The sequence below is a fragment of the Pogoniulus pusillus genome, chromosome 7 (genome assembly GCF_015220805.1).
Source record: "Pogoniulus pusillus isolate bPogPus1 chromosome 7, bPogPus1.pri, whole genome shotgun sequence".
Lineage (NCBI taxonomy): Eukaryota > Metazoa > Chordata > Aves > Piciformes > Lybiidae > Pogoniulus > Pogoniulus pusillus.
In genome coordinates this window covers 5,898,137-5,920,214 of record NC_087270.1, presented here as the reverse complement: position 1 = coordinate 5,920,214, position 22,078 = coordinate 5,898,137, and the positions used below count along the sequence as shown (strand labels likewise).

Genomic DNA, 22,078 nt, shown 5'->3' with positions numbered 1-22,078 from the left:
TTTCATACAAACCTTAGTCGGCAGCTTCTCAAATACCATTTATATATCTCACCAGAAAAACCTCACAACAGCAAGATGATTTACTGCCCCACACAAAACAGTCAGAGCAATATATAGCTTCATATATAGTTTTACTGACCCAGAATTAACAATTTTCCCTAACAGAGACTGTCCTCTGGAAGAACATCATGCCTTTTTTCCTAGTAAAGTGTGCTTTTTCAGATTTAAGAGTATACATGGCTTAAGATTTATAAGGCTGCTCCTTAACCTGCATGGGAAATTCTACTCATCAAATTCTAAGGTCCAGCCAGACACACCAGACAAAACATGAGACAGGAAGTCAAACTTGCACTAGAGTCTCCAGTAATGGATCAGATATCACACCCAGTGGCAAGCTCGATAACCCTCTGAAACCAGCTTGTATGTGTATGTTCCTTGACTGATTCAGCTGCCATACTCTGAAAGAACCTTCTTATCGGGGAAACAAAATACTCGATTTGGATATACAGATGTTGTGCTTATTCCTAGAAAATTCAGTCCAGTGTACAGGAAACATCAGAAAAATAAAGAACTATATTTACCTAAATAAAGAAAAAAATTATCAAGTAATTTAATACTGATTGCTAAAGGCAACACCACCTCAAATCATGTTTTGGGGCTACATTTAAGACAGCATTTTACAGAAACAGGCCTATCTCTCACTTTAGACACTTAGTAGTGCATGACTTAGCTTAGCAGTAACGTTGGTTACTGCAATCACCAAGCTCACTGTAAAGGTGATCCATGAAGAGCTTCCTTGGCCAGGAAAGAAGCCTAAATACTTCAGTGACTTGTTAGAATCCAAGAGACAATAACAACAAAAAGTAGGAAATTACATCTCCATGTAATAGTCTGTGAAGTGCACCTTAGCTGATGTTATTTCCCCTAAGAGTAGCTCAGAATGAGGTATCCAAGGTCTATTGTCACTACATGTCTACATCTAGAATATTTTCAATCTCTGAAAGATTAAATGATTGTAGTGTAGAACAGAAACATGCTCTTTCTCTGCATACCTAGCATGTAAGAACTCCAGTGCACCAATGGATCAACATCTGGGTTTTTTTTCCACTCTGCATATATATGCTGATCCACCTCAATATTTTTTTCTTGTGTAAGCTCATTTTAAGCATGAAACAGGAGAAATAGAACCAAGTGTTATTAACCTTGAAGCAGTGGCTGGGCAGCTTCAGTATGAAGCATTTGCATGGCAGGTCCTTGGGTGAGGATATGATGCTTAAAAAAAGCTAAAATAAAAACTAGAACAAGACAGATGCCCAGAAAAACTCCGGCAGCAGTAGCATAAGTGTCTGCTCCAAAGGCTTCAGGAACTTCTTCAGCAAGTATGTCTTTCACAGCGTTGAATGAACCATTGTTTGGTAGTGGGTTAATAGCAAGTAGGTAGCACAGTAAGGGGTACAAGTCTGTAGCATTCATGGCTTCTTTGGTGGCATTTTTTCTGAAAGCAGGCCCAAATGCCATGAAAATGGGATGCATTTCTGGTATGACGTTGTCATATCCGTGATTACCAACTAGAAATAAAAGATAGATGAAGGTCAATGTTCAGAAGCTGAAACAAACATTGAACCTTTTCCTAAATTAGCATAATGGAGGAACAGCTGTCATTTATTCTTGCAGAGGTTTAGAAGAGTCATTTTGATCAATAGCACAAATGTCTCTTAGCACATACCAAGTCTCAGAAGAACAAAGGGAAAGATGCCTTAAGAACAGAGAGCACTATGTGAAAAAAAAGGTAAGCTCACATGGCAGTGACAGCACTGTTTTGCTATGCTACACACAAGTTTCCTTGTTTTCCTCAAGGAATGACTCCCTACTTTGCAACTGGACCACACCAGGAAAAACAAAGCCAAGTAGATAAAGACTGACTGCTAGTAGCTGACAGAACTTAAGCTCTGACTGCTTTCATGCTTTGTCCATTTTTGTGCACTACCTACTCATCAATAAGGAAAGAGTTTAGAATCTCAGAGATGGGTCTCCCTTACAGGGGCATTAAAAGCTGAACACATAAACAAGTGCAAGAAAAGGCAACAACTCAAAAACATGTTTGGTCTTGCAGGTAATGTTCCTCAGATTCGTAATCCAAGTCAAAAAGGGTTTTAATTATGGAATTTAAGAACTGACCATATGACATCTGTGGTTTGACTCCTAGCTAACTAGAAGTTAAGACTTTATACTTTCCATTCTACTGGCAATACATCTCAAAATCCCAAGGTGTGTAAGTTAAAATGGTTGGGTTTTCCCTTCAAATCACCTAGAATGTATCTTATCCTATAAGGCAAGTGAAAAACACTGGTGTGCAGTAAAACAATAGTCAAAGACTCTAGCAACAAAACAGTTCCTATAAATGCAAGCATCCACAAGAGTCAGACTTTCAGAATGTATTCTTCCATTTCCACCCCAACCTTTCTCTAGTAAATAAATAGTACATGAGAAAATGTTATTTATCCTTTACTCAACAAGTTCACCTACGATTTATTTTTCCTTTATCGCTTAGGAAGTTCTTGTAAGCTTGCAAGAAGACCTCAGGTGTGTGGCTACTAAAGCACGTGAATGATTTTATCTCAGTAAGTTTAATTTCCCAAAATGGTTAAGTCCAGTTCCCCCTCCTCTATAAGTAGGGAGCTTCCCATCCATCAGGCAACAATTCAAAACAGTTCTAGACTCTACTCCAAAGTTTTCCCTCCCAGTCTTAAACAAAAAACCAACCAAAAGTGAGATGTCCGACCAGGAAGAAAGCAGAACACTCTAAAGGCAGAATACTTACGTTGGAAACCATCTGACTTATTGTGTACTATTTCCCATCCTTTATCAGCCACTGCTAGGATTGGTTGGATTCTACTGTTGTGCTTGTAATGGAATCTATCAGGAATCTGCTCCTTTTTATATACAGTCATGTTGGGATGAGCATTGGCCAAAGCTTCATAGACTTCATCCAGTTTGCCTTCAAACAAACAAAAGACAGAACTTTAAATATACCAGCACGTTTACTGAACTCATCATTATCCTACATACAACCAAAAGAAGAGGGCAAAATGTGCTTCCCCAAAAAGGGAAAACAGTGGATTACAATGTGCACAGGAGTTACTGTGAGAAATCCTGAGTGTCAGTCATGGTAAGATCACACCAGCACCAGACTACACAGACAATTCCCAAGCAGAAAGTGCCTTGCTCATTTTAGAAAAATCCCTCACTTCAGAGTTATCATAAATTTACACCCCCAATTCTTTATTTGCTTACTTCCAGTTACTGAGCTTCTCTTTCCAGTAAAAGCCACTGAATAGCTAGAAAGCAGACGGCCAAGCTGTCCCAACAGCACACAGAGAGGAGTAACCAGAATACACAGACAGTAACTTAAAAACAAGTTCAAAAATCTACATCTGAACAAGTTTTTTCAGTCTCTCCTTCCACTTAAGAACTGATTTCTATGGAGGGCTGTGCAGTGTATCAAGAAACTTCTGCTATGTATCAAATAACTCAACACCTTTGTTAAACACCTGCAAGGGTCAGTTGAACAGCTGAGCTCATATCTGGTCTCAGCTGGTCAATTTCACCACTACAAGATCTGAAGCACAGCTGTGCTTCTCTGTGGCCAGCACTGCCGTTTTTAGCAGAGGAGTGGGCTTTAAGCACATCTTGTCATTTTGACTTATTTCTCACTAGTTCTGCCTTCACAGATCACTGTACATCCTGCAGTGTGCTTCTCTGTCTGTATCTCCCAAGAAATTATCACCTCAATGACCACAAAAAGTCCTTAGTTTGAGCCAAGACACTACCTGAAGTAAATCAAGAATAAAATCTAGTCTAGCATTTACAGTGTCTAGACTTTTGAATATATCACAGGATAAAAAAAGTCTGGGGGGAAATGCCCAATGTCTTCAAAGAAACTGACTTTATTTCTCCCCCTCAGTTACTAGGACCTAGAACAGAAATTTTGGAGTAAAGCTGGAAATAGATTAATGTATAATCTTTTTCATCACAAATTCATAGATTCATAGAATGGTTTAGGTTGGAAAGCACCTGAACCTCTGAGCAAACCCAAATACTGGTTCCAAAATCCACTAAAATGTCTAATTTTTACTATTCTGTCATTTAATTGCTGCAGAGACATTTCTTTTTAGCATTCAGCAGACAGGAGAATCAAGTTACACACCTTCAAGTTCTCACTTACAGCATTAGGGATGTTTCAGCACTAAATTTTACTTTCATAGCTCCTGTTATTTGGTAAAAAGAACATCCTGATCGACTATGTTTGTCTCCATTAGGATTGAGCTCCCAAACTGGGCTTTTTTATCACCACAGAGTGAAACGACACTCAGATACAAGCACCTAAGTATGCTCAGTCAGCAAGCAATCTCAGTTTGGATGTACCAAAGAGTATTCTTCACTAAAAATGTGGAGACATTTGTTTGCACATTTAAAGGTGCATTAAGTCTTGAAAATACCCACTCTGTTGGAGCATTAAATATAGAGCAATATTCAGTACTGATACACAATGTTGCAGAACTCTTCAAAAAAAGACCTTTCAGAAGACCACCTTGGAACTCAGCTTCCAAATTAGCAGCCCTGTCCATAGGAAAAAAAAAAAGCTATTTCCAGGGTAATACACTTGCACCAAATAATTACAGCTTTTGATTGTCAAAATAAAGAGTAGCACCTCTACATTAGTGACACTAGACATACACCTGATGCTTAAGCAACCCAGCAACCCTATTTGGGATTTGATTCCAACACTATTCTTGCCTGTTATTATCATGATAAATACAGTATGAACATAACTGTACATTCAGTGTGATGAGGAGAACAAAAAGCTAAAGCAAACTACAATAGCTGGCAGATAATCAAATAGCAAACACAGGCTTTCTTTTTATCAAAGTTCCTCATCTGGTTTCTGTTTACTGTTTGAGATAGAATTCTAATTCTTCCACTATGACTTTAGTATCTTGATGAAAGGCAAGATATGTTAACACTCAGTTGTTATCTACCTAAAATGCCATTCATCCTTGCTAATGCTGTCAGATCATCTCACTTCTCACAAGGACTAATGGTAACTGCCAATATCAACCACAATTGCTCACTTTTCAGAAGGTTAATCCAGGCTTCTGACAGAGCCAGCAAAAAAGAACAAAGAGGTGATCCTGCAAGCACTCCTTGTTCAAGGCTTATGTCCCATGTTATATCACTGCTGCTACCACCACTTCAGTTAAGGAATAAAGTCTATAAAGTTTCAATAGTCAAAATATTTCCTTCAGAGAATTCTACTGCTACAGCTCCTACCTTCTTTTGGCAAAATGGCTACTGCAGGAGAGTGGTCAATGACTTCATAGAGCTCTCTATTCACATACTGATCAAGCTCGATGAGTCTTTTCGAGGAGGACTGTGACATTCCATGATCACTTGTGACGATGACATTCATCACATCCCACAGCTTTGCTTTCTTCAGTTCAGACATTAGGTAGCCTAGCTTTTTGTCAATGTCACTGATTATTGGTCTCATAAGTGGGTTTTCAGGACCCAGAATGTGGCCCATCTCATCAGGCTGTTCCCAGTACAGCAGACCAAGGTTTATGGATTCTTTTGATGTAAACCAGTCAATAAGCCTAGCAACTCTGTCTTCAAAGGAAACAGATTGATTGTAGGGCATATAATATGTAGGAAGGATTCCATGTATTTTCACATCTGTTCCTGGCCACATTGCTGCTCCAGTTTTATGCCCTGCTCTCTGGTTTGTTATCCATATTGGGCTGGCCTCTTCCCAGAACTTGGAGTTATGGATATCCATTTTGTTCACAGAGAAAGTTTCATTCAGAATAGGATCATACATTTCATTAGCAACTACTCCGTGGCTTTCTGCATAGAGCCCAGTTACCATTGTATAATGGTTAGGATATGTTTTTGTTATAAACACATTTGTGACCTGTTTGACATGAACCCCATTGTCCATGGCATAATGAAAATTGGGAGTTGAGGTTTTATAGATGTAATCCCACCGGAATCCATCAAAAGATACTAGGAGCACTCTGGGCTGAGTTGACTGAAGAGATGATGCACTTGGAAGAAATGTTATGAAAACTGTCAGGACTTTCCAGTAAGAGTTCATGCCTGTTCTGGGAGGTATTCGTCCCCTCTTCTGAGGCAGCATGGCATCTGTTGAGCAGAGACAGAAGATGTGGTGTCATTAACCTGTCTGTCAAAGTCCTAAATCAGCTTTGAGTAGCTAAAATATTCCTTCTATATTTACACAGCTTCCCTTACTTACACTGAGTCTTCCAAACAGGAACGAGACATTTTACCTGTCAGGTACACTGATATCCCAAATTCAAAGATGGGAATCGAGGCACTACAATTTGTTAAACTGAAGTTTGCAAAGCAACTGTTTTACTCAACACTGCCGCCCAACCTCTTCCTTTTTTCCTTACTGCTCACAATGTAAGGGAACTCGGGCTCTTGCAATCTGACAAGTTTTCAAGTATTTTCTTTCCTCAGAGAAGCTGGTCTGTGAGAAAGCTTCTGCTTGTTAAAGGTTAAGACATAAAGAGGGGCAGTTCTCACACTGGAAATTACAAGGTCCATCTCTACTGTAACTTTTTAGGCCTCAGTAAAATCTCTGGAACATTACTTCTCTTCTGCACAAGTATGGCACAGAGACACTAGTATCAAAAGGCCGAGCAGTAGGTGGCATCAGGAAATACACACTGCAACTGGAGGGCTCTGTACCTGGACAGCTCCCATGAGGGAGAGGGGGATCAGCTAGAAACAACCACAGCTTCTGAGCCCAAACACTTAGTATAGGATTACTAAACACGCCAAGCACGGCTTCTACTTAAGAAACTAGCAAGTAAGGTTTGAACTTCAGATACAGCAGTGTATCCATTAAATGGTTTTGCTGCTTAAAAGGTGTCAGATCAAGTTAGACAAAGAGCAGGAACAGTCCTCCCAACATTTTATCACATCTCTAACCTTATCATAGCTTCCCTACATAACCAAGTTCTTGGTGATCAACTAATTTTGACAGTAACAACTAAAGGTCACTTCTAATTTACAGATGTTGCTACAAACAAGAATGCATACAAGTCACAGAAGTAAGCATGCAGCTAAGTTCTAACTAACCATTTCTGTCTCTGAATGAATTGGAAAGAGGTGGTTGAAAGAGCCAATCATACACTTGTGAGCCACTGGAAATACTACATTTTTCAAGCAAGCACCATCTGACTTTTCCAATCAAATTCTGCTGCTGCCTGAGTGCAAGCAGTATAAAGCATGCACGACACAAGAAACACAATGCAAATCCCATCCATGAACTGCATGAGATGATGACCGCTGCATACTGCACCCTAAGGCCTTTGTTCCCTAGATAATTCAATGCTAATTCTGATCATATGACTCAATCATATTGACTATTCCTAGCTATGACTGCCCCACCTTCCCGCTGCCCTTCCCAAACACCTTCTTGTTCAAAATTCAAGTTACCTAACTCAGAGCCCTGCAAGAATCCTCACATAGGATTTTCCTATCTGTAACTGATCTAAAATTTCATGCTGATGTTCCGTGCCTCTTGCTCAACAATATAATTTAGAATAGAACAGAATCAACCAGGTTGGAAGAGACCTCCAAGATCAGCCAGACCAACCTAGCACCCAGCCCTAGCCAGTCAACCAGACCATGGCACTAAATGCCTCAGCCAGGCTTTTCTTCAACACCTCCAGGGACGGTGACTCCACCACCTCCCTGGGCAGCCCATTCCAATGCCAATCACTCTCTCTGCCAACAACTTCCTCCTAACATCCAGCCTAGACTTCCCCCAGCACAACTTGAGACTGTGTCCCCTTGTTCTGTTGCTGGTTTAACCTAGCCCAGTCCTAAATGTGGATTGCACTGACACTTCACACGGTTCCTGTCAGGTTCTCAATTTTCAGAAACTCTCTAGAACAAGTCACTACTGAAATTCAGCTGGACAACAGCCATCAGATAATCAACAAAACTGTATTAATAAGCAGAGTATACAAATATCCTAGTTAATATAAAAACTTTGAGTGTAACAAGCACATACAGTGTTAACACTTGCACAATTTTATGCTAGATCTCAGCCTGTTCAAGAAAACTGGCAGAAAAATAGCCACAAGTGAGCTCAAGTGGCCACAACACACCTTCTTGCAAAACTTGGATGATTATTTATTTTTTTCCCTTTGGGGCCAGTCAGACATAAGAGTTTTCATATAATAAGAGGTGGATACTATTTTTTGAGATATAAAAAAAATCAAGACTTAGACCAAGTATTAGGAAGAGATTCTTTACAGTGAGGGTGGTGAGACACTGGAAGAGATTGCCCAGGCACGTTGCAGAGGCCCCCTCCCTGGAGGTGTTCAAGGCCAGTTTGGATGAGGCCTTGAGCAACCTGATCTAGCACGCCCAGGGCAGGGGGGTTGGAATCAGATGACTGTGAAGGTCCTTTCCAACCCAAACCACTGTATGACTCTGTCAGCATCTGGATGCCACCAAAGTGATGGACTAGGACTTGTCATTTCAGTAAAACACAAGGTATCATCCACAGGAAGCACTCCCACTTCAAATCCCCAGCTAAGTGTCTTCTATGTTTACACAGGCAAACGGCATAGGCAATGTAGGCAGGTTAGTCAAATTTTACACCAAACTTGCATGTCACCCAAAATTAAAATCCAGGCCTAGAGTCCTGCTAAGGAACTGACACTTCAGAGGCATAATTCCTCTTAGAGCAAACACCACAGATCCAAAGGCTGCAGAATTACTTGGTTTTGCTTGATGTGGTATTTTTTTCAGCTGCTGTGTCCCCTAGTCCCTGGCTGAGTCTTAAACTCCCCTTTCAGGGAAACGTCAATAATCACAGAATGATAAGGGCTGGAAGGGACCTCTGGCAATCTAAGTCCCACCCCACTGCTAAAGCATGTCTTCATTGATTAGGTTGCACAGGAACACATCCAAGTGGTTTACAAAAGTCTCCAGAGAAGGAGACTCAGCAAACTTGTTCAGCAGCTTGCTCCAGTGCTCCATCAACCTCAAAGTAAGGAAGTTTCTCCCTACGCTTAAGCATTACATTGAGCTTCTCATCAGAAGACACCACTAAGTCCTTCTCCTTAAGTGTGCTCTCCAATCCATGCTCCAACCAGGCTGCATTTGTGCTCGAGATGGCCTCGACTCATGTGGAATACCTTGCACCTGGCCTTCATAAGGTTTTCAACAGTCTACCTCTCAAGCCTGACAAGGTTCACCTGAAAAAAAGAATACTGAACCCCAATGGATTATTAAATGGAATTCAGACACTAATACTGCTTAAGCATTTTGAATAATTAGGTTATTGTGAAATAATAATTTTATTATCCAACATTTGCATAAAAGACATTTTTCTTTGATTAAAAACTGGTGTTTATTCCTTTTTAAACTACAGGTTGTACCACATCCGTTGCAAACACCCTGTAATTTTGTGTGCAGTAATTGGAACTAATGATAGAATCCTAAAAGCAGCAAGGACCTCAAAAGGCCATCTGGTTGGCTTCCATGCCCTGAATTGGGATCAATAGAAGTTCTTTTAACTTTTGAGATGCTGAAAGGATGGAAACTACAACCTCACCATGCAATCTAGTCACAATTTCCTTATTACCGGGAGAGCATTTTCCTTCTTTCCACAGCTGAATTTAAGCTCTTTCAAGTGAAATCAGGTCTGTTCTGAGTTTTATGCTGTTAACAACACCAACATCACCTAATCCTCTAATTGCCTATTTCTGATCAATAATAAATGTGCTTTTTCTCAAGGCCTCCCTATACTGGTCTTCAGCAGACACAATCTGAGCAGATCTGATGACCCATGTGTCTCCAGAGCACCTGTACCACAAAGCCGGCGTCTAGGCTCCTGAAAGGGCTCTGGCAGGACAAAGGCACCTGAGTGCCCAGGACAGGGAGCTGCCAACAGACAGACAGTCCGGGAAGAGCCCGGTTCAGCTGTTAAGACTTCAGCACAGCCGAAGGGCAAGGGCAGGCAGTGCCCACCACAGGAGCCTTCAGCCACGGATGGCGCCCCCGTGGGCGGCCTACTGCACCCCCGCAAGCCGAGCACGCGAAGCCAAACCCGGACTGACGACGGTGCCGCTCCCACACGCCAGAAACCCCACTCGGGCCTAACGAACCGTCCACCCAGCGGCCCCAGAGCCCTCTTCTTGGGCTGCCTCAGCACCCGCAGCCGGACAGGCAGGAGGTGACGCCGCCAGAGCCCCCCTCGGCCCGGTCGGCGGGAGGAGCCGCACCGCAGTTACCTGGCGACAGCCGCGGAGCGCAGGCGAAGCACACGCAGGGGGCTGCGGCAGCGGCGTCCGCACGCACCGGCCCCGCCCCACCCCGCCGGGAGTGGGCACCGCTGCTGTCAGTCACCCGGCGCCGGGGAGCGGTCGCAGCGCAGTGAAGCGGGGCGAGGGCAGGCGGCGTGCTTGTGGCTGTGCGCAGGGTTCGCGTCGTAGCTAATGCTCCTCGGCTGCCCCCGGGAAGGGCCCGCGCCAGGAAGCAGCGCCGGGCGGTGCCAGGCCACTTCCGCGCTGCGGGCGGCCCGGGCGGGCGGCGCTGAAGAGAAAAGCCGCCTCGGGGGCGGTTCGGCGGAGCGGGGCCTGGCTGGTACGGGAGGGGCTGAAGGCAGGCGAGTGGCATCAAGTCGTTTTGAGTAGGCAGGAGTTCGGACGCGGGCCGGGCCAGCTGTGCTTTGACCTGCCTGGAGGAGCGAAGTGCACTTTCTGGTGTTTTCTAAGCAAGACTGGCAGATAATAAAGGCTGAAGTATTTTTCTGCCTCTGTTTTTTTTCCACCTCTTCTGGCACACTTCGATTTTGTGTTTACTTTTCCATAGGATGGTAGCATAGGTCATCTAGTCCAAGCCTCTGCAAGTGAGCAGGGACATCTGAAAGAGATGAGGTTGCCCAGAGCTGAGTCCCAATTGGACCTGGAATGTTTGCAGGAATGGGGCATGTAACACCCCCCTCAGCAACCTCTGCCAGTGCTTCACTATCACAGTATCATCAGGGTTGGAAGAGACCTCACAGATCATCAAGTCCAACCCTTTACCACAGAGCTCAAGGCTAGACCATGGCACCAAGTGCCACGTCCAATCCTGCCTTGAACAGCTCCAGGGACGGCGACTCCACCACCTCCCCGGGCAGCCCATTCCAGTGTCCAATGACTCTCTCAGTGAAGAACTTTCTCCTCACCTCCAGCCTAAATTTCCCCTGGCACAGCTTGAGGCTGTGAAACAACCTTCATTGTGAAACAATTCCTCCTTGCTAATCTGGATCTGCCATCTTTGGTCCTGTTGCAGCAGGCCCTATTGAAAAGTCTGTCCCCATCTTCCTTATAGGCCCCCTCGGTTACTGAAAGGCTGCTATAAGGTCTCCCCAGAGCCTTTTCAAGGCAGGATTGGACGTGGCACTTGGTGCCATGGTCTAGCCTTGAGCTCTGTGGTAAAGGGTTGGACTTGATGATCTGTGAGGTCTCTTCCAACCCTGATAATACTGTGATACTGTGTGATAACTACCCCAGCTCTATCAGCCCTTCTTCATAGGAGAGGTGTTCCAGCATTCAGGACATTGTTGTGGCCTCCTCAGGGTCTGGTCGAACAGGTCCTTGTCTTTCTTGTGCTGAGGACTCCCGGTGGAGTCTCACAAGAGTGGAGGGGCAGAATCATCTCTTGGTTTTTCACGCTGTGGTGTTCAAGACCCATGGCCATGCCCTGTAATGGAGAGTCAGTTTATCCCTCAACATCTCACTAGAAATTGAACTGCTGAAGGGGCAGAAGCACAAGCTCATTCCCAGCTTTACTAGTTGAGGATCTGCACTACACAGAGGTCCAAAGCCCATGCCTTTTTTATGTACACAGACCTTACTCCACTTTGTAAAGCAGCAGTGTAGAAAATTGCTATGCTTCTACTGGTACATAGAAATATGTTACATACTACTTTGTAACTGGCACTGCCTAACTTAAATGCCCTTCTGATGCAGACAAGCATTACCACGCAAAGAGAACGAAACTTGACTTTAGGTTTGAGTTTGGTTTGGGTTTTTTCCCTAACCTATATAGGCTGAAACTGCTTTCTTGCTGCTGACAACTTACTGGAGCCTTTACATCTCCGATACAGTACATTTCTAGTAGTCACGTAGCAAAAGGTCAATTCAAGTAAGATTCCATCTCCTCTCCTTTTTGTGTGAAGTACCAGCTTGGCTTCATGAGCTCGAGGTCACTGAACTACAAGGGTACAGTAAAGGACTCACTGAAGCCTGGGGCAGTGGCAAAGTCTGGGCATCACATCTATATAAGCAAAGGTGATACCTTCCTCCACCTCAACCCAGCACTAAGAATGGTAGCAGAGGACAAGGTCTTTTTGTTTTCTTCCCTCACACCCCAACTGTTGCTCTGTTAGAGATCAGTCTGAGACTAGCTACAAACCCATATTGCTACTGTCATTGGTAGAAGCTGCACGGAGCACCTTTTGCCTGCAGGAAATTGAACTAGACCATGCCTGTAGCACAAAGTTCCATCTGATTCCTGCCAGTGACCTACACAAAAGAGAAAGGGGCAAACAGGCATGATAAAATCACACCTGTGTACACTAAAACGTCTATTTGAGTGTCCTTCAACAGCAATATGTTGTCTCATGCTAACAGTGTCTGTCATTAGGTAGGGAAAACGATAGTCCTGTTTACTGTGGGCTTCAAGTTTTAATTTTGGCCTCTGTTGCTCAGAATCCAGAGGTCTGGGGAACTACAGCAGTGACCTGCCTGCTTCTGCAGTGGCTGGAATTAGTCGCTAGAGGGTACAGGTGTATATGGATGCACAGCACTGCTCTTAAGTAGCTGGAAACAACATGCCAATGCTGTCAGAAATAGCTCGGCTGCTTAAAACTGTTACAAAACTAAAGCATGGACAAAGAGTTTGCTAATTCCACCAAAATGTTTAATACCATAGTAGATTTTCACCGAAGTACAGAGCTAATGTGAATATTTGTACAAAATATGTGGTTAAAAATAGTATTGATTTATAGTTATATACAGATATGTCACATCTGTGTCAGAAATGCAGACACCTGAATGAGAAAGAATCATGTTTTTTAAATCTACAACAACATACACGAAGTATTTCTGCAGCTACAGTAGGACAACTTGCCAAACTGACACTTAAGGACCCATCAGTCATTACAGATGGCATTTCTTTCAGAAGCTTCTGAACAACTCTGCTCTGAAATGGATTCAAAACATTTACCTTCAGTAACTGAACAGTGAAGAGAACACATCCGTGTGGCACTAATGTAGACACAGCTTTCTCTGACTAGATATATGGTCATTTACAGTAATTTGTTAAAACAAGGCTGATTTTCTGGTATATAATAGATTAATCCTTCTTGCTGGACACTCTCAGGTGAATGAGGGACAACAAATGGGCCCTTCTTAATAGAGCTCTTAGTTACATGGTTCTGAGTATCTTAATTTTTTGTTAACTTTGAGGCTGCTCACACACCTCACAGCTTGCCCAGCCTTACTCCAGCAACCATCTCACAACTGTCCCAAATTCTAGGCTTTGTAGCTACTACATCAGCACACAATCCTGTATTAAAAGGATCCATGGATAGCTCTTAGTGTGACCCCAGAATCCCTGTTTAGTGACTGAACAAATTTACTAAAGGGTAGAGACAAATTAAGGCTACTTAATGCTTTCTGAGCATCTCTGTAGTGGAGGCATTTGTGATTCTTGCTATTCCATTGTCAGGACTGCTGCTGCTAACAGTGCAAGCTTCCCTCCAAGCCAAAGCAAATATACTTGACACTTCAAATAGACATATGGGAAAGAGGTTTTACAACACTTCCTCCCTTGTAATTCTACCTCTGAATGTCAGTCTACATGTATTTAAAAAACACAGCACAGCTCACTTTAGTAAAAAACATTTCAAGAGGAGCTTAAAATATTTGAAAGCTGCTGTTACTCCCCAAAAGATGTGCTAAAGCAGGAAAAGCAGGGTGTGGGTTTGGATCTTAAGTTATTCAGGAGCATTGCATGAAGATGAGCATAGGTGAGAGTTTAGGTGAGAGTCAGTCTGTGACTTTATACCTGTTTTTGGTAAAAGGGAACTAAATGTGATTTCTTAGGCAGAGGGGAGCCAAGGAAATGCAAGTTTTAAATTCACACTAGTGCATGAGAAAAAAATCTTAAGTGGATCTATATTTAGTGCTAAAATGTTTACAACTAAAGAAGGAACAAGTTAAAAGTAGTAAAGGTTCTTTAGAGGATGTAATGTGGAAGCACCATAACTTTAATTAGGATATCCACAATCACTTGTTTGAAAACCCTTTTCTGTAGAAAGCTTATTCCAGCTCCCCAGGTCCATGACAGATACTGCTTTCACTTCAAGCAAGCTGTTCCAGTCAGTCTGTCTGTAAGACTACCAAAGTGCCTACAGACATCATCGTTGGGCAGTGAAATACTGAAGGACCATTCAACCCCTGTGAGCAGCTGAAGCCATTTCAAGAAATTGGTGTGATCATCAGAGAGTGAGTTGGTAACTACATACCCAGAACTGGAGTCTGCTCTGCACTTCCCAACACATCCTTCTAAAATTACTGTTTTCTCTTCTTTGATTGCAACTCTTGAGGAAAAAAAAGAAGAGAAAAGAGGCTGTACAAGGAACAGCAATAGCCAGACTGGCATAGAATCACAGAATTGTTTGGTTTAGAAAAGACCTTTAAGGTCAAGTCCAACCATTACTTAACTCTGCCAGGTCTGATGGTAAACCATGTCCCTCTGCACCACATTTCTGTACCTTTTGAACACCTCCAGGGATGGGGATTCACACATCTCCCTGGAGAGCCTGTGCCAGAGTTTGACAACTATTTCAGTGAAGAACTTCCTTCTAACATCCAATCTAAAATCTCCTCTGGTGCAATTAGAGGCCATTTCTTCTCATCAGTTGTTACTAGGGAGAAGACACCAACACCCATCCCGCTACAGCCTCCTCTCAGTGAGTTGTAAAGAGTGGGAAGTCTCCCCTCAGTGTCCTTTTATCCAGACTAAACAATCCCAGTTCCATCAGCTGCTCCTCATAAGACTTCACTAGTGCAGAGTACAGAGGAACAAGCACTTCCCTGGTCCTGCTTGTGAAACAGGCCAAGATGCTGTTGGCCTTGGCCACCTAAGCACACTGCTGGCTCAGGTTCAACCAGCTGTTGATCAGCAGCCCCAAGTCTCTCTACTGGGCAGCTTTCCAGGCACATCAGTAAAGAAGTGTAGAGAGCTTCAGCTGCAAGCAGTCAAGGCTTGAGCCATGGAAGCCTCAGGCCCCTGCTGTCGCTGGGAGAAATACTTTTAGCTGCCATTATTCAGCATCATGCAGGGTTTCATCACATGCACCAATGGTCGATATAAACAAATATTGCCTATTTGTGTGGATAAATTAAGTGTGTCTTGAAGTTACAGACATACAGGCAGTCCTGTCCTCAGCCAAAGTCCAGCCTGAGAGTCTCTGGGACATACAGCTCTCTCTATCACCCACAACTGGACCCTTGCAGCTGATTTCCAGGTGCTGTGTTCAGCACTGAGCAAGGCAGAGAGCCACAGTAAGCAGCTTATGCCATGCAAAATTTCAGTCATGTCAGATGAAGAACCTTATTGAAATTGAGAAAGCTCATTTGTTGCTTAACAGTGAAGAATAAAATCAGGCCTCTTATAGTGCATTTTACTTCTCAAGTACTCTGCATGAAGCTGACTATTCCTATTCTTTCTAATCAAAATACAGAAGTTAAGACCTGTCTTTTCAAAAGGAATCAGAACTTACATTTCCAATCAGACTTCTTAAGGGGACATAATTTTTACAGTTGTGATCATCCTTTGAGAAACTCAAGTCTTTTATGCCAGGCATATGGAATTTTTTCTTCTTTTGCAAATGCATATCTGAGTGATCAAATACAAGAATTTGTCAAGACAGTTAATCAGCAAGCTCAGCTCCTCTTTTCTCATCCTGTGCAAGGCCCAATACAAACTGGTGAAAGAAATTAGAAACAAGGAGTTTCATTTTTGCTAATGACTAATGCTAACAGATCTTTTTCCCCAGCCTGGATGTTAACTGGATGTCATGTTCCTTACTCAAGCACTCATGCCCTCTGCATAGAATCATAGAATCAACCAGGTTGGAAGAGACCTCCAAGATCATCCAGTCCAACCTATCACCCTGCCCTATCCAATCAACCAGACCATGGCACACAGTCTTTTCTTGAAGACCCCCAGGGACGGTGCCTCCACCACCTCCCTGGGCAGCCCATTCCAATGGGAAATCACTCTCTCTGTGAAGAACTTCTTCCTAATATCCAGCCTATACCTACCCTGGCACAACTTGAGACTGTGTCCCCTTGTTCTATTGCTGGTTACCTGGGAGAAGAGGCCACCCCCCACCTGGCTACAGCCTCCCTTCAGGTAGTTGTAGACAGTAATAAGATCACCCCTGAGCCTCCTCTTCTCCAGGCTAAACAGGCCCAGTTCCCTCAACCTCTCCTCATAGGATTTGTGCTCCAGGCCCCTCACCAGCTTTGTTGCCCTTCTCTGGACATGTTCCAGCACCTCAACACTGATGATCAGGGATGTACTTCTGCACACCAAGGATTGTGCTGCATTGTTTTGGAGGGCACACCTATCCAAGTCTACTGCAAACCAGGGCAAGTTCACATGACTGTGAAGCTTCAGCAGTTTAAAATGGAACATGGCATATCCTGCCAGTAGGAGGACTATTTGTTTCCCCTAATTTCTACTGAAACAGAGTCCCACATTCAAGCACGTTCAGTTCCATCAGTTAAGAGAGCAGTGGTAGGTGCCACACGAGGCAGTTCATTAATACAGTTTAATACTTTGTTTTTCCAGTGCAAGCAGAACACAAACCCAATGTTTGCTGCATTTATTTCTTTTTAAAACTAAGCTCGGAATTGTACACGTGTAAAAGTGATTAATTAGCCAATAGCTTCTTAATACTCCTACAAAATATGACTAAACAGAGTATCTCAAAAGCCTGTACAACAGAATGGAGACGTTAACGTAACCTGTCACAGTGCTCAGACATACCACTATTATCGACCCCCTTGCTCTGTACCAAGAGCAGTCTCTTTGCAGCAAACTTTTCTTGCTGTTGCTAAACAGGAGAGAATGGGGGGAGGGGGAAATATCAAAATGAAAACAACCCACCCCTCCCACCCAATTTAGGATCAAATAAATGCTAAACGATTTATCTATGGAGACGTCTTTAGAATACAAAGCACTTGGCAATGGCTCTGTTTGTAGTCGTTACGGTAGAGAAAGGGATGCTCTTGTCATGTTTTCTTGCTGAAAACGAAGTGTATTTGAGCGTATGTTAGGATGAGAGGAATTTGTACTGCCTTGGCTTAAATACAAAAATCAAGGCCACAAAAATTCTTTGATCTTTTGTTCAGAAAAAGCAGACTGCAAAACACCTTTTCTCCATGTGTTGTAGTTGTTTTCATGCCTTTTATCTAGATTTAGGAAGCCATTACAACTTTTACGTTTGGTTTTTTCTACATTGAAACGTTCATATCTGAAGAAGTCAGAAAGGACAAGCAGGCAATGGGCAACTGAAAGAGCAACTGCACTCCCCTGATTTCCTTCTTTAATTTCCAATCAGCAGAAGCAGGAGGAATGTCCACCCAGTGGAGGGCCCTAGGGCATTGCTACCAGCAATTCCCGCAGGTTCCAGCTGTGGAAAGGAGATTAAAAAGACATTGTCTGTGCCACTGTGCATCAGAACCTGTAGCGTAACACAGAGATTTCAGTCTTATTTATAGTATTATGATATAATGGAGTATATATACTTTAGCACTGTGGAAAGTGCAGTTCAGAGGGACTGAGCTCATAGATGCTACACAATAGAAAGTTCCCAGTGAAGTAAGTAGGGGCTTGGCTCTGTGAGTTCCGGAGTTAAATGGGGAAGTTACTCTTCCACATAGTCACCATCTTTTGAAGGAAGCCTTTCTTCCATGCCAGGCAAGAACCAGCCTTTAGCAAAATACCAGGTTCTCTTAAGAGTCACAAATAAAGTTACTTTTATGAGAGGGGCTTTATTTCATAATACCTGAAATATTTTTCTATGATAACTGTTATTTTATCATATAAAGGTCACAAGCTCTGACCATAGCTGCTTTTGAGTTTTCAACTTTGTAGTTGTGTTTCTATTTCTGTGTTTTAAACAACAGCTCCCTCCTGAGTAGTGCTATATAGCTTTTACAAAGACCAAGAGCAGTCACTGAATGGGGCAGGTTTTTAAATCTATCTGAAAGTGCACTTTGAGCAAAGAACATTGAAGATCCACTTCTTCACTTTGCAGTGTAGTTTGACATCATTTGAGGACAAAATCTGTAGTTCAGAATCGTATCTTTGGAAAGTTTGAGGACTTGGATTCAAGGATTAGATTTGGTTGCCAACAGTTTTGCATGTAAAAAACTCCAGCATACCCACTTTGATAGGAGATGATTTCTGTTGTTTATATCAGTGGAGGATGTGGTCTGTAATTTCTTCCATACAGCATATATCAGCAAAAAATCCTTATGCATTTAAACCTTTCTTCCTGTTTACACTGCTCTAAACCCCATGGACCTTGGCATTCACTGTGTTCTCCAAAAAGGCAGTGGTGGTACTCCTGAAATATGATGGCCTATGACAGTGTTCTCAACAGGAATATCAAGTAGTAGGGTAGTGACAATTGATTTAATGCATCACTTAGGAAATAACTGACGTGAAATTTTTGCAGAGTTACTTTATGACAACTTTACATAAGTCTCCTTAAAATACTAAAGCCCCATTGTTTGTTCAGACTCTGCTGTATTTGCTGTGCTTCTCTTAGTGTAACAGACACACATGACGATGTCCATAATGCAGTAAAGAGTACTACATTATAGATATATGCTAAGTAAAGCACTACATCTTGACAGGAATATTAGTAGGGGGCAGTGGTGTTGAGAGAATGAACTATAAGGAGACTCTTAAGTCCTCATTCTAAGAACGTCCTCACCATGGTCTAGCCTTGAGCTCTGTGGTAAAGGGTTGGACTTGATGTTCTATGAGGTCTCTTCCAACCTTGACGATACTGTGATGCACGTTGAGAATAGCGTCTCTTGTCTTCACCAAAAAAGAGAAATGCTTTTCTCCTGGAAGTACTGCAGAGCAAAGAAGGTTTGACTCTAAGGGAGCTTTTAAGGATGCTAACTAAGGGTGGAATGGAACCCTCCCTCAGAAACCAGATCATTAGGTTTTACGACAAAAATCTTGATTACAGAACCTAAGCTGACTTTTTAGATCCAGTAATGAGCTTCCGAGATGTATTTACTTGTTTTCACTTGTAAAGGATTTTAAACCATGGAATCTGGCTATGCCATTTCACAGTCACTTTGGGAATACAGCTGCAGCTAATAAGCTTCAAGACCCTGCCATATCTTGCATGTACGCTCGCTTTCCTGTGGTATTGATTTCAGTGGAACTACTCATGTGCATAAATTAAGTGCATGCTTAAATATATGCAAAATCTGAGCTCAAAGGTCTAGAAAAGATGTTCTCAAAATGACAAGTACACCTTACAAAAAAAATCATCAGGGAAGGTCTGCCAGACAGGGAATCCTCTATCTGTTTGCTGCCAGCCATGATGAGAACACAGAACAATTTTTGTCACCCAGTATATATTGCAAGTGAAAGAAACATGCAGGGCAGAGTGAAAAGGGGGATTCAGTTGCATGCAGTCTAATTTCAAGTGTGTGATTATGGTCCTGTTTTCTTTGGCCTAAAAAACAAGAGAGAGAAAAAAACCCCCACAAACAATCCAACAACAAAAACCCACCAACTATCCAACTGTCCTCTCCTCACCTCCACAAACCCAAACTGCATACAGCTCAAAAAGGATATCAGAGGAAATGGGGAGGGAAAAGGTCTGAATATTAGAAATGTATGTTTAATTACTAATGGTTTCAGGGCTACTCAACACACCACTAGCAAAGCATTCAACCTACATCGTTGCTAGCACTTACAGCTATGACAGAGAGCAATAAATCCCATCCAAAATGAGCAGTCAGCTCCTCTTTCTTCCTCAAACTCAGAGAGAAGTACTACTCATAGCTTTATGGAAGATAGAATGACAATTCCTATTGATATTCTGGCTCCCTCCTCTTTAGAGAGGACTGAAACACACCAGACTCTCCAGCAAGCTGCTGCTTCTCCCCCTCAGCCCAGAGAGCTCTGTCTCACATCCCTGCCAGGGTACCCTACAGCCGTTGGTGGATAAGGGCATTTCTCTTGTTTCTAAAAATGTTGCAAAGGTAGTATTCTTCACAGAAAATGTCAGGGGGATGAAAAAAACACCCAGCTGCTAGGAGATTCTAAACAACACATACCCTCCTTCAAACCAAACCAAACCAAAAGGGAAAAAGAGAAAAAATCAAAGGTCTGCTGTGGAACTGAGGAGGTCAGAGGAGCAGGCTGCTTTATGAAGGGCAGTATCAAGTATTCTGGGAGTCTGAATATCAAACCTGGTATCAGACTAATTGCCCGCCCTGAATGATCTCTCTGGTAGCTGTGTTTCAGCATGTAAATTACAGCTGTGAAAAAATCCTCAGACTGAATCATCTACTCCCTTGTTTTGTTCTGCCTTGTTTTGTCCTTTCCAGAAAAGAAAACTATTCGTTGGTGTGTGATATGGTTACATATACAAAGATCTTTTTCCTAGCCCTTTAATTACATAGGCTTGATTACTGTGAAGGGATTTGAATGAGTTTAATGTCCTGGTACTCAAAAGGCAATGGATGCCTTTCAACAAAACAAAGCAAACAAAACCCAAGAGGTGTGCTGGAGGAGAGAAGTGCTGCTTCTGCCGAAGACGATCAGTTAGATACAGGAGGTGGCAGACCAGGGCGTCGAGTCTGAATGATTTTTGGCTTTGGCGAATTCTTTGGGTCCTCATCTTCTTCCATGTCACTGTCGCAGACGTGCACTACCACACTGGGAGTGGATTCTGTTCCTGCATGCAGCTCATATTTCTCTCCTGGAAGCAAAGAAAAACAGTTAGATCAAAAGATGACAGTCTGAGCAGACCGTGGCACTTTTGGACTGCAGAATTCTCCTGCGCCTGGGTAGGGCAGGTGACAGTGTGCTGCTCCTACGTGCAAGCATGGCTCAACTGCATTGGCTGTCACAACAGATTCTGGGCATCCCCAGGGGACAGTGACCATTGCTCTGTAAGGATGATAAAATACACTGGTGTTTTGTACCAATGTAAGTGGCCAATAACACCGGGGGGAAAAAAAGTGCGAAGAGGAGACAGAGAACACAGAAGTTGATGGTTAAGAAGAGGGATTGGACTATCAAATGGTCTGAAATCACATCTCTTGGATTTGGGCTATTCTTTTTTTGTGTTGTTTTCTTTCAGTCTAGCATGGCTCCAGTGCCATTAAAAGTCCACTAGATTCCACAGCTTGTCACCTCCTGACATCAACACTTGGCCCAATTGCTTCAGAAATAAAAAAAAACCACATATCTACTCCAGAGTTAGAGGTTCAAACCTCTTTAGCTTTTCTGTCTCCACAGATGATATTCCAGATACAGTCTATAAATGCTCACTAGCAGGATGAACACACGATTCTCTAACTGTACATTCCTTAGTTAAGTCTCCCCATCTGTGAGGAAGATGAGTATGGCTTAGGCCATATCAGCAGAAGTCTACAAGCATAGGAAAATCAAGATCAGATGTAGGATTTTCAGTCCTGCTTTCAATCTTTTGGCAGGAGGTCTGTTTTGGATTGTACACAGGATGTATCCCAAAACTGGGGTCAATTACCTGGTGTGCCACAGCCAGTATACACATAGAGCAGATCTGCACAAAGCCAGGAATGAGGCTGTAGTTCCACAAAGCTAGCATGCCACTACCTCAAACAGCAGCTTCCATACAGTACAAGCCACAAAGAAATCATGTCTGACTAGTTCTGTTTTACAG

At 42.8% G+C, this 22,078-nt stretch overlaps 2 protein-coding genes across 4 annotated transcripts in view; both read right to left on the bottom strand.

The window, feature by feature from the left end:
• Positions 1–491: 491 nt before the first annotated feature.
• ENPP5 (ectonucleotide pyrophosphatase/phosphodiesterase family member 5) lies at positions 492–10,557 on the bottom strand. 2 transcript variants are annotated; one of them, XM_064145771.1, is made up of 4 exons: positions 10,338–10,557; positions 5,332–6,201; positions 2,822–2,998; positions 492–1,568 (listed from the first exon to the last, which is right to left on the bottom strand). In XM_064145771.1, exons 2-4 carry the CDS (start codon positions 6,194–6,196, stop codon positions 1,198–1,200), a joined length of 1,413 nt encoding a protein of 470 aa, XP_064001841.1. In that variant the 5' UTR covers positions 6,197–6,201; positions 10,338–10,557; the 3' UTR covers positions 492–1,197. The 2 variants fall into 2 exon arrangements, with proteins under 2 accessions (XP_064001841.1, XP_064001842.1); XM_064145772.1 differs by having other exon boundaries at positions 10,212–10,523.
• Positions 10,558–12,992: 2,435 nt separating this feature from the next.
• Positions 12,993–22,078, bottom strand: part of RCAN2 (regulator of calcineurin 2) — a 94,202-nt gene continuing 85,116 nt past the window's right edge. For both annotated transcript variants that reach the window (XM_064145768.1, XM_064145769.1), the window contains one exon: positions 12,993–21,130. In XM_064145768.1, coding sequence (XP_064001838.1) covers positions 20,970–21,130 — 161 coding nt within the window. In that variant the 3' untranslated portion in view covers positions 12,993–20,969. The remainder of the gene's footprint in view (positions 21,131–22,078) is intronic.

What these genes read in the sequence shown, in the direction of transcription:
- ENPP5 (XM_064145771.1), bottom strand. Translation starts at nt 6,196, where the DNA reads ATGCTGCCTCAGAAGAGGGGACGAATACCTCCCAGAACAGGCATGAAC. An exon ending in AGCCATTTTGCCAAAAGAAG is followed by an intron (nt 2,999 to 5,331) that starts GTAGGAGCTGTA and finishes GTTTGTTTGAAG; the next exon opens with GCAAACTGGATGAAGTCTAT. An exon ending in TAAGTCAGATGGTTTCCAAC is followed by an intron (nt 1,569 to 2,821) that starts GTAAGTATTCTG and finishes TTTTATTTCTAG; the next exon opens with TTGGTAATCACGGATATGAC.